The following is a 12,633-nucleotide window of genomic DNA, read 5'->3' as shown; positions in this document are numbered from 1 at the left end:
GTGAGTTTCCTGCAGAGCAGCCATGACCACTGGCTATTGCAGGAGACTTTCGTCTGCCTTGTTCACCAGCTCTGCTCTCCCAGGCCCCACGGCCTATAGCATGGTGACAGACCACAGACCAGGGATTTCCCCTTTCCCCGTCCCTCTCATCCAGGCTCTCCTCTCCACTTCTGAGTTTCCCTTCGATTCCACACGAAAGTGAGATTGTTCGTTTATATGCATTATCTTTCTTCATTTAGAATAATGCTCCCCAAGTTGGCCCAAATTGTCATAAGTGATTTTTTTGCTGTGGTTGGATAGTATTTTATTGTGAATATAACACTGATTCTAAACCCATTCATGTATTGATCGGCTGTGGGAAAATTTGTAGGCAAGTGAAACAGTGAAAAGTGTGTAAACTTAGTGTATTCTTCTAATCACACATGTTCAAGTCTGAGGCAATTCACTAGCAGAATGGGCCCAGCTGAAGGACTGGAATCTTGATGCTTCCAAAAACCATGACCACAGTGCACTGGTATCCCCAATAGTGTTTTACGCCCATAGAACTGTTGTTTCTTAGAAGACACTTTCTCAAGCCTGGAATGCTAAGCTCCAAATAATATATAATACAAACCCACAGAAGGCTTACATAGCGGACACTCACCATAGATACTGGACGGGGTTCCGCTGTTATTCCATAGAGTATTTCAAACTCATGGGATTCGTACTACAAAGTGCTTATGCTTGTCTATAAAATGTGTTTCTCTGAGTAATGGAAAGGAACTCTCGCACATGGTTCCATCTATGCTGGGTGAAGTTTGTGACTGAAGAAATGCAAGGAAAGACTACTCCTATCTCAGTACAGAAGCACAGCTGAGCAGACTGCTTGCCACTTACATTTGGATTCTTGGGACCCACAGTTGGGCCAGGCATGTAGGGATATTGGGGGAGTGAGAGGGGACATTTATTAAATACATAAGCTTGCCATCTGTCTTACATGATTATGGACTTTTATTTGTGAAGTTTTGTTTTTTGAAACAGGGTCTTGTTATATCCTGTTTCAAAATAATAATCCTGGTTTGGCCTCCTGAATGTCCCCAGCATCACACTTTGCCCCAGTCTGCAGATGACTATACAGTCACCCTTACCCTTGAACTTGAACCCTCCTGTCTCAGCCTCCTCAAAAATGGCTAGAATTACAGGTATGTGGTACCAAATTTTCAGTACTAATTACCACAAAAGTTATCTGTGAGAAAGTGTGTGAGAAGGGTGTCCAAGCGCAGAGAGCTTCTGCCAAGTCTAATGATAGCAATTTGATCATTGAAGCCCACAGGGTAGGGGGAGTTGATTCCTGCAAATTGTCTCCTGACCTCCACACAAGCGCATGTGAACACACATACAGAGAGAGAGAGAGAGAGAGAGAGAGAGAGAGAGAGAGAGAGAGAGATCAGAACACACACACAGAGATATAATAAAAATTTAAGTGTAAATTTTTGAAAAATCTCTACGAGATGCAAAACCCCATTTCTGTGTTTTTCAAAAGGCTTTTTCCATAAAATAAAGACAAATGCAAGATATATGCTATCACCACATTTATTCAAACTTACATCACATGGCTTCAGTTAATATACACTGAGAAGAACACAGAATTCCAAAAATGCGTAGGGTACAAAAAAAAAATCAGACAAGCTCAAACTCAAGGATATTCCACAAATAAACCAGCACCTTCAAATGCCATGCTGCCAAGTCCAGACAGGCGAGAAGCTGCCCCACACCAAGGAAACCAACAAAGCACCCACAAAGTCCATAATCGTGGGTCAAATCCAGGGCCTACAAAGCACATTTTGAGATAATTTTCAATTTATCTTTTAATAAGGTCTGCAGAGATGATAAATGAGGTCAATGTTGACTTCCTGCTTTTGCCGGTATCTAAATATGCAGAACAACTTAACCAGGAAGCTGCCGCCACACATCCTGGCTCTGTGGCACATCTGGATTAAAACCAGCAATTTGGTAGCTCTCCTTCTCAGATTTCAGCTACCTGTAAGCAAGCCTTCATGAAAGGGCTCAGAGCACGAGGAGGTTGATGCTCAAGCTGAAAACTGAGCACAGGGAAGAATGTCATGACGGGCAGGGAGAGCAGGGATGGAGGGGGCATTCAACACTCCGTGAGCCACACAAACACCCCCAACGGCAACTGTGCTGGCCAGTCTTGAACTTGAGGAGTAATCAGAAAATAAATAAGAGCCATGAAGGGACCAAAGCTAGCCTCACCTGCTGGCTCTCTCGTCTGCTGTCAGGAGACAGACTCTGCCAGTGCTGTCGTTAAAACCTATCTGAGAGCCGGGAGGTACAGAGGGCAGAGTGCTTGATTCACTCACACAAGGCCCTGGGTTCAAACTCTCAGAGGCATAAATAAAAAAAAAATAAAAATTTAAGTAAATTTAAAACCAACTGCTAAAAAGTAATTTTAAAAACCCAAAATATTCAGCATGTTATAACAAAGGAAACTCTCAAAACCAAACAAACACACACAAAAAATACCTAATCGTGATAAACAAAACAAGGCAAAAAATCAAACCAAAACAAAAACAACAACAACAAAACAGAAACCAACATAAAGATTAACATAAAGGTACCATTTCTATGAACTATGCAGAGGGAAAAAAAAACAAAGGAGAAACTAGACGAGAGATGGCCGAGGAGTGGGGTTAACTACTCTATGCCTCGACTTCCTCACTTCATAGTAACCGCTACAGACTCCAGCAACACTCCCAAACACAAAGACCAAGGGCCGTGATGTAGCTAAAGCCCAGGGAAATGTGTTGTGCTCACCAAGGGCTCAATATGTACATACACTAAATTTGGGAGTAACAAATCTGGTAAATAAATTGCTTTCTGGGCTTAAAGATTGTTAAAATAAACAAACAAACCTAGAAATAATGTAAAAACCCAGAAACAAACTACTTCATCCTGAACCTGATCCTTATTCAAAGCAAATAAAATACTTAGAACTCTACACATATAAAGTATAAGGACAAAGGGAAATGTTTTAAACTATCCTTTCCCTGCTTAATATCTGAATTCCTTCGAATAAGAGATGAGGAAACGTTAACTCTTCTTACCTTCCATTTCCTCAAGCTGACATTCTGGTGTATAATTCTGTAATTCATGATTCTAAACATAAAGGTCCTTTACTAAAAAGTGATTTCTCACTAAGTAAGATAATTCTCATTCTAACACCTAGTTCTGTAACTCAGTAATCCTAGGGTCAACCCAGCTATCCCCCTGTTGTCCCACGTCAGCCATTGACACTGTCCTCTGCCATGGCGCTACCAGACAGGGCGGGGCAGACAGAAGGTGTGGGGTCCTCCTTCCCTTTCAGTACAGCGTCGCAAGTGAAACTCAGCTGTCCCGTCCCTTCACCAGGCAAATTAGTGCTTGTTTAATCTTTTGAAATAACTACTGATTTGAGCACAACCTGTGCGTCTTTGGTTAGACTATTTTCTCGCCAGCATCAACATTTGCACTCTCGTATTTATCATCTCTCAGGCCTTTTACAGAGTTATTTCAGACTTGGTTACTCTGTGATTCTTTTTAAATACTTCCAGGAAAAGATTCTAACATGAGAAGAGAGTGAACACAAATTTCAATATTTAATAAATTTATCTTGATAACATTAAAAGAAGCTTACACTTTAAACTGCATTATAAAAAATACATCAGTCTTCACGTTAGTTTTACATCGAAATATATAATTATCTGAATATTTAAATATAGCCTTTCTTTAAGCAAAAAAAAAAGGGGGGGTTACGCAAAGTCCTAATCACATAAATAATTTCAGTGCACAAATGCAAAACCACACTTTACACAACACGGTCCACACACTGCACACACCGGGACAACTACAGTACAAAGCCATTCACAACACGGAAAAGAACAAGATAACAAAATATTCATTTATGGTTGTAACTTGATGTACTACTATTAAAAGACTACACAAAATAACCAATTGTTTCAACCTAGCCTGAAAATTATTAACATCTGTGTAGATAAAGGGGCACATCTTGCAACCTATCGAACTCTGAAAAATCCACTTCCAATTTAACAAGTTTTATAATTTCAAGTTTCCAAGCTGGCCTAAATAAGTTCCTTCTAAGAACTTAATAAACACTTGTGAAGTGCTAAAGAAAGCCATCATTTCTGTAGTAGACATTTTATATTTGGGTGATGGGAATTCTACATAGGAATCTTTTCTTTGCTCTCCCTTAAAAGGGTTTCCAGTTTGATGAAGAAAACTCTAACAGTTTTGAACTCTAAATTTTGACTGTTTGAATTTTAAGAATGATCCTCACTGCAGAGCACAATCACAGTAGGCGTGATCTGGCACAATTATGTGGTAGGCTATTGGTATGAACTCTCACATTTACACTGCAAGAGTGTTTAGTAATGGGTGTCTGGGAACTACAAAAGAATTAATACCTGCAAACAAAGTGCTTTTACATGAGTACTTTATAATCAGTGAAACAGTTTTCTTCCTAAATTCAAATTTGATGATTGGTTTAAAAAAAAACTAGCGGTTCACTGAGACTGTTTTTAAGAAAGGGAATTAAAATGTTTGTATTTAAGGAGGCAAGGTTGAAGAAATTAAACACGTTACTTGCCAACTAAAAAAAAACACATTTGTCCACTCTGCAATATAATTACCATTTATATTTAGAAGTAAAGCTATGACAATAGTTATCACCATTAACAACTCACAGGTTAAATAATGGCCCCTGAAACAAAATCACATTGATAGTTCACTAATTCTAAGGTAACACAGTTCTATCTTTGAAATCAAGATACAGTTTAACACTGACTCTAGTTTCAATTAAGTATAGTAGTTACACAATAAAGGGAAACTTTGTGTTTCCTTGTAACATCAATGACAGAGAAAGATCAAGGTCTTGACTGAACAAGACAATAGGGTGCATCTGCACCAGCTCAGTCAATGTCCCTTAAAGGAATATTCTCAAGTACCAGAGGCTCGCACTGTGCGAAAGCATCTTTTATCTGAACTGTTTAAGAAAAAATGTCAAATTGTTTAACCTTGAGCTATCTAATTTAAGATAACTAGATAGTTTAAGATAAGCTGATTGATGTAGAAATCATTTTTCACTTGTAAAATGGGTCTCCAATTAAGTTACTAGTTTAAGTTTTCTGAAATGTTAAAGTTTTTCACTAATGACAATTAATGGCCAGTCCACACACTATTATCAAATCAGTAACTTCAGTTCAATATGTTAAAATGTCTGAAATATTAATAAATAAGATGACAAAAATTACCTAGATTTTCATTTTAGATTACTAGTAAAGGGGAAAAGGTGGTTTAAAAGTCTAATCACTTTGGTAAAATTTTTTCCATATAAGATTAATCATGCTACTAAGCAGATCTGTAGGTGTGTATCTAACTGAGGAAAGCTACAGACTTGCAGATCCAATGTAAATGAAGGAAAAAGAATTCCTGTTGTCTATAAAAATCACCAGGCACTTAAAAAACTGGATGAAATAATTATTTCATGGAATGCCTTTAAAAGAAAATTGCATTTTTGTGATCACTCAAGTCAATCACATTCAAAACTTGAGAAAGCACAAGGTCACTTGTTTTATTTACCCAGTCCGAATACTTATGTGAAGATTCAGCTTGGAAGCATGGTGACTACGTAGATATCCGTCCATTTGTTTAAATATCCGTCCATTTGTTTAAAGGTGGCATTGATAAGTTTGCTGTGTTCATTCTTGCAGTGTTGTAACTTTTTGGCACGAAAGGTTTTCAGAGGAAATGAATATGGACATGAGTTAAGGGACAAAATTCTATCTACTATGCTAAATTATAAGACAAATTAAGGTGAAGTTCTACAGAAACGGGACAAAGTTTGCTTTTAAATCTTTAAAAGAAAAAAAAGGACCCTAAACACTAATTTTAAATAATATAAAATCTCTGAAAAATAATATCTGTAGCAAAATAGTGTAAGGTCAGTAGTCCAAATGTGTATTCCATCCAGTGAAGGGTGATCTCGCTCTGTTATGAGCATGCGCGCTTTCACTTGGCCTCACTGCTTCTCGATTTGCTTGCAAGCCGCGTCACCATCCTGTCGGCATTCGAGGTGGAACTGGAGCTTCTCAGGTCGTACTCTCTCACAGGAAGAAGTTTCTTCTTTCTGCGGTAGTATTTTTTCCGGTAGCGCTTTCTTCCTGCAGCATCGGGAAGGCTGGCAGGCAGGCTGGCAGGCAGGCTGGCAGGCAGGCTGGCAGGCAGGCTGGCAGGCAGGCTGGCAGGCAGGCTGGCAGGCAGGCTGGCAGGCAGGCTGGCAGGCAGGCTGGCAGGCAGGCTGGCAGGTTGGCAGGCAGGCTGGCAGGCAGGCAGGCTGGCAGGCAGCTCCGCGGGCCCTGCAGTGGCGCTCGGCTGGGGCTCTTCAGCAATGGCCGGGCTAATGGAGAGGCTCAACCGGGAGCGCGCTTCTTCGGCCGCCTTCTTGGCCTCCTTTATCTTCCTGGCGACTATCTTCTTCTTCCTCAGCTGCTTTCGAATAAGAACGGTCTTTGACTGCCGCTTCCGGCGCACACCAGGGCATCTGGAAATGTACTTCCTAAAGATATCGGTTGCTTTCAGCTGAATCCAAATACCCAGTTTTTCTGAAGCTCGTCTTGATTTTTTCCGGAGAACCAGGGTTTTGTAAGCATTTTTGAGTAAACACATTTTGAGATGTGTAGCTGCCATCTTCTTTTTCCAAAATTTCCTTTGATTTTTACTTTCCAAAAGCTCCTTTTTGATTGATTTGAGCAACATTTTGGCACTGTCACGATTCAAACGAGTCTGCTGGGAATTACCCTTCGGAATTTCGGCAGCACTCACAGCTGGCTTTTCTGCAGACGAAGACTGGCTGGCCTCAAGGAACCTTAAAATAGTTCTCTTCTTGGGCGCCATAATGGACGCTGAAGCCGCGCTCGGCCTGCTGGCACCGCTCTCCGCTGCGCCGGACCTGGGGTCACTCTTCCCAGGGTCCCCGCCAGCCTTCTCGTCTTTGTCAGCGTCTGGTTCCGTTGGGTTCTGTGGAGGATTAATCACGGTTTTCTTATGTGGTCGGCTAGGAGCGACTTGTGAGTCCCTGTCGCTGCCAGGTTTCGCCTTAGGGCGGCTCAAGGACTGATCTTCCTTCATACTCAGAGAGGAAAAAATAGAGACTAAGGAATCGGGCTGCACAGGCTCAGCAGCTCCCGCCGGGGCTGCAGGAGACTCACTGCGCCAGGTCGGGGCTTTCTTCTTTTTCTGGCTGTAATGGTGGAAATGCTTCTTTCTTGGTAACTCTCCCTCTTGTCCTGCCATCTTCCTTTTCTTCCCAGGACTCGCCTGAGTTCCAGATCTGACTCCTTCTACCTGGTTCTGAGAAGCCACATGCCCGTGCTGCTGACGGCCACCCTCTGCGAGGGAACAAGATGGTTTGTCTTCCGCGGCTGAGCAGTCACTGCTGTCTCCAACTTTACCTTCACTGTATTCAAGATGTGGCGGAGCATGAACTGAGGTGCTGCTCCGGTTAGCGTCGGAGGAGCCACCCTTTTCTTCCTCGGTCTCAGGGCAACCATCATAATAACCATAGAGGTGACCTTGAAATTCCTGTGTGTTTGTTTTCACCTCATCTTCGCTCACCTGAGGCTGAGTTTCTTCAACAAATGGCGGAGGGACTTGAGGTGAGGCTTCATGAACCAGTTCATTAGGATCCCCTTCTGCATGCTCTTCTGCATACTCTTGTGCATACCCTTGAGCATACCCTTGTGCATACCCTTCTGCATACCCTTCTGCATACTCTTGTGCATGTCCTTGTGCATACTCTTGTGCATACTCTTGGGCATACTCTTGTGCATACTCTTGGGCATACTCTTGGGCATGTCCTTGTGCATACTCTTCTGCATACTCTTGTGCGTTCCCTTGTGCATACTCTTGGGCATGTCCTTGTGCATACTCTCCTGCATACTCTTGTGCATTCCTTTGTGCATACTCTTGTGCATACTCTTCTGCATATTCTTGCGCATTCCCTTGTGCATAGTCTTGTGCATACTCTTCTGCATACTCTTGTGCATTCCCTTGTGCATAGTCTTGTGCATGTCCTTGTGCATACTCTTGTGCATTCCCTTGTGCATACTCTCGTGCATACCGCTGTGCATATTCTCGTGCATACTCTTGTGCATTCCCTTGTGCATACTCTTGTGCATACTCTTGTGCGTACCACTGTGCATACTCTTGTGCGTACCGCTGTACATACTCCTGTGCGTACCGCTGTGCATACTCTTGTACGTACTCTTGTGCATACTGTTCTGCATACCCTTGTGCATATGCCTGTGCATTCCCTTCTGCATACTCTTGTGCATACCGTTCTGCATACTCTTGTGCATACGCCTGTGCATTCCCTTGTGCATACTCTTGTGCATACCGCTCTGCACACTCTTGTGCATACCCCTGTGCATACTGTTGTGCATTTTCTTGGGCATACTCTTGTGCATACCGTTCTGCATACTCTTGTGCATACCTTTGTGCATTCCCTTGTGCATACGCTTGTGCATACCCTTGTGCATACTCTTGTGCATACCGTTGTGCATACTCTTGTGCATACCTTTGTGCATACTCTTGTGCATACCCCTCTGCATATTCTTGTGCATACCCTTCTGCATACCGTTGTGCATACTCTTGTGCATACCCCTCTGCATACCGTTGTGCATACTCTTCCACATATTCTTCCACATATTCTCCCGGGTATACAGGAAATGGTAGATATTCGTACTTGGTTACTCTCATGTCAAAAGTTACCTTCTTAAGGTCGCGGCTTTTCTTAGCAGGCTGAGGTTGGTCAGGGTCCGGTTCAGGTGCAGCAACCTGACGACTCTCGGGTTCTGGATCTGCATCTGGTATCTTCAAAGGGATGTGCTTCACAGAGGTCTGGCGGATCACCGACACAGCAAAGGCAGAGCGCTGAGCTGCAAGTCTACTTGATGATGCGCAGCTCCCGTCTTGAAAGGCAACGTTTCCTGGAACGTTCCAAAAACTGGTGCCTTGGGCAGTTTTCTGCGGTTGGCGAGTCACTGGCCGAGTAGTGTCTTCCAGACCGGACCGAGAACAGTGAGGGTCAGAGCTCTGCTCCTCTGCGGCTGCACAGTCACGGTCAGGCCCTGGTACCTGGCTGGTCGAGGGCTGATCAGAGGGATCAACAGTGAAACAGAGTTCACGACCACAAGACGAACAAGCAAGATCTCCCAGAATAATATAGTCGTTCTTCCGATTTATTATTCTGAAACTTTCCTTGGATTGATTTGTCACTGACTGAGAGGCTTCATCATCGCAACCACAGAATCTACAGTAGGATGTTCCCATTGTTGCGGGCCCAGCAGAATCTGTATTTGTATCACTGGCTTCGAACTGAAGAGAAATATTTGAATCAGAAATGACTTCCCGATCACAATCACTGTCACTGGACACAACGTTCAAAAGCAGCACCTGTGGGGATTCTGTTTCTCCATCGGACGTTTGAGGCTGGTTAAGTACTATCTGAAAAGACACGTCAGAGTCGTACAGCACTGCAGGCTCGCAAGGCTCGTTGGTGGCTTCTGTGCCAAGCTCCTCCTTCTCGGGGTCTGCTTCTCCGCAAGACACTGCAGGTGGGTCAACTTCTGACTGCAGGTGGGAACCGGAACCGCACACTACTTCGGAACAGCATGGCTGAAAGGCTGCACTTGCTACATCATTCTCATTCTCTTCTTGCAAGTTTGCTTCTTTGACAGACACATTGTCCACAGATGGAGCTGTCACACACTGAACAGGAGCATCAGGATAGTAAGCTGGTTCAAAATCAACTAGCTTGTAGCTTTTGTCTTCCAGGTAAATACGGTCTTCCTTCAGATTCATTTCCTTGACAGGTTCTTGAAGATGGCCTGCTACTGACTGACAAGGATCACTGGAATCAGCACCCGTTTCAGGACCATCACGGGGATCAACACTCGTTTCAGGCAAATGCCGTGGCTTCTGAATTACTGAGCAAAAAATGACGTTTGAAATAGGCACTATTGCAGAGATGCAGGGCTCACAGTCACTATCATGCGGACTAATATGTCCTCTCAGTAAATTTATTCCTTGAACAGGCTCGTGAACTGTATTACGCACGGACTGAAGCGGTTCATTAGAATGAAAGTCTATTTTTGAGTCACTAGATTCAACAGCCTTATCTTCCAAATCACCACAATCTTCCCAGCAGCTCATGTCCTGAACTACTTCAACTTCAGTTTGCCCAGCAAATGGCTGAGGGACATTGGAAAGACTTGTGACTCCAAAACCCTGCACTTCATCCTCCTCTCCTTCCAGGTCATTTTTCTCCGTCTGCCCTCTGTCCTCATCGCTGTCACTGTGCTGATCAGCCTCTGGCTGGACAGAGTCATTAGGATCGCAACTTACTTCAGAATCACAAGACTCATGATTCCCACCTTCAAGTTCAGTGTCTTCAGGCTCGAAAACAGTTTCAGGTGGTTCAGCTGCTGACTGAACGGAGACATCAGAATCCAAATTTGTTTCAGAACTGGCATCCTGGCTGTTGTTTTCCAAGGACATTTGATCATTACTATCAAGATTTATTTGTTTAAGAGCTAGTTCAAGTTGATCCATTGCAGAAGGAAAAGAAACGGTAGAGTCATGTATTAGTTTTGAATAAATAAGTTCACTGATCTTCTTTTCGAGGACCTTTGCCTCTTCCTTCCACTCGCTCATCTTTGTGATCACGTCATCCTCTTTTGGCAGTGAGTGAAGGTGGTCAGCAGAATCAACATCTGCTTGAGAATCACTGGGTTTGCTGTTTGTGTCTTCCAGTTCAACATGGTTTTCATTCACAGCTAGCTGAGGTTGGCTAATGACTGAATCAAGACAATCAGTATCATTCAGATTTGCTCCAGTTCCTCTAAGCTCAGTACTTTCATCGTTTGGGTCAACACGGTCCCCTTTCAAAGAGGCTGGCTGAGGCTTCCCAGGCCCTGGCTGAGGAAAGCCAGCAGAGTTAGACGCTGGTTCAAAGTCGCCGTACTCATCGTCACTCCTGACCTCCTCAAGATGTTTCGTCTTTCTCTTTGCTTTCTTCCCTACGTAAGGTTCTGTCACTGGATGAGAAGCAGAAGAAGCTGAACTGATTTCAGAATGAGGTTCTGCACTTTTGCTTGGCGGTTGAGCATGCTCTTCCTGCTGAGGGCATACGTTTTTGACAATTACTTCATATTTGCGAATGACTGACTGAGAGGGGTCAGAATCAAGTCCTGTTTCAGAGACACGAACTACAATGGGATCTTCAGAATGTCCAGGCTTTGAGTTAAGAGTATTGCGATTCAAACTTAATTCAGAATTGGTAGGTTCATTTTCCTTTTGTTCTATGTGTACCTGCTCTTCTTTAGGGGAATTTATCTTTTTAACAGCTACTTCAGAATGAGTATTAGAATCCAAACATATCTCAGACCCACTGGGGTTGTCGTCCTCCCCTTCTAAGTGAGCGCTTTCTTCTTTCTGAATGGTTACTTCTTTAGCAGGTACTTCAGGGTGATCACTTCCTGAATGAAGAGGAATATCAGAACCATACGTTATTTCAGAAACACAAGATTCATTAATCTTATTTTCCAGATCAACAGGTTCCTCCTCATAAACAGCTACTTGAAGTTGGTCAGCTACTGAGTCACCGGGAATATCAGAGTCAAAGGTTATGTCAGAGCTACTTGACAAACAGCTTTCTTCTTCCAGGCTAAAGTCATCTTCGTTCAGTCCTTCAATATCCAGCAGAGACTGCTCAGTAACTGACAGAAGAGGGGAATCGGAATCAAATGTCAACTCAGAACTGGAGTAGGCATAGCTCTTAGCTTCCATGTCAGCGTTTAACTCATCAAGATTTACTTCATCCCAAGCCCCTTGAGGTTCATCATTAGCTGACTGATAAGAAGCATGGGAATCAAAACTTAGATTAGAAATGCCAGAGTGAACACTCTGATTATCTACGTCAAGATCTATTTCCTCAGGGTTTACTGGAGATTGATCAGCCTCTAATTGAGCATCAGCATGAAAACCCATTTCAGGACCATGAGACTCACAGTTCATATCCCCACGGCTGGTATTCTGGTTCGGAACATTTAGTTCTTCTGCTTCTCTCTGGGGTTCATCATGTCCAGGATGTGCATCAGCACTGCGGGGTTGGTGTTCATTTTCCTGTTGGACATCTCTGTCTCTTGGGCTTCTTTCTTGAGCAGGCATTTGTGGAGCTGCATCACTATCAGAACTGAAGCTACTTGACCCGTACTTCTCATCAACCAGGTTCTTCAGAGGTTGTTGTTGTCCCGCTGCTGCTAGGATCTCATCAGCTGAGGACCCAGAATCCTCCCATCGCTCAGAGCTGCCGCTTCCATAGCTGTCAACCAAGCGGACAGCCATCTGTGTAGGCAGGTTTGCTGCCGCCAGCAGTGGGGGACCATGACTGGTGGACGGAAGTGAGTCCTCACCATCAAAATTCACTTCAGAGCCACTAGACTCATAGCTTTCGTCAACCAAACTAACGAGCTGTGTGTTCTGTGTGATCACTTGAGAACAGCTGATATGCCCCTGACG

At 43.4% G+C, this 12,633-nt stretch overlaps 1 protein-coding gene across 1 annotated transcript in view; it reads right to left on the bottom strand.

Annotated features, from left to right (window-relative positions):
* Positions 1-1,556: 1,556 nt before the first annotated feature.
* Positions 1,557-12,633, bottom strand: part of Zdbf2 (zinc finger DBF-type containing 2) — a 24,855-nt gene continuing 13,778 nt past the window's right edge. The window contains exon 3 of the mRNA XM_087903683.1: positions 1,557-12,633. This exon is cut by the window's right edge and continues 1,207 nt beyond it. Within this exon, the coding sequence (XP_087759809.1) occupies positions 6,064-12,633 (6,570 nt within the window). The 3' untranslated portion in view covers positions 1,557-6,063.

Source organism: Myodes glareolus, chromosome 1 (genome assembly GCF_982192425.1).
Source record: "Myodes glareolus chromosome 1, mMyoGla1.1, whole genome shotgun sequence".
Classification (NCBI taxonomy): domain Eukaryota; kingdom Metazoa; phylum Chordata; class Mammalia; order Rodentia; family Cricetidae; genus Myodes; species Myodes glareolus.
This window is presented reverse-complemented; position numbering and strand designations above follow the sequence as displayed.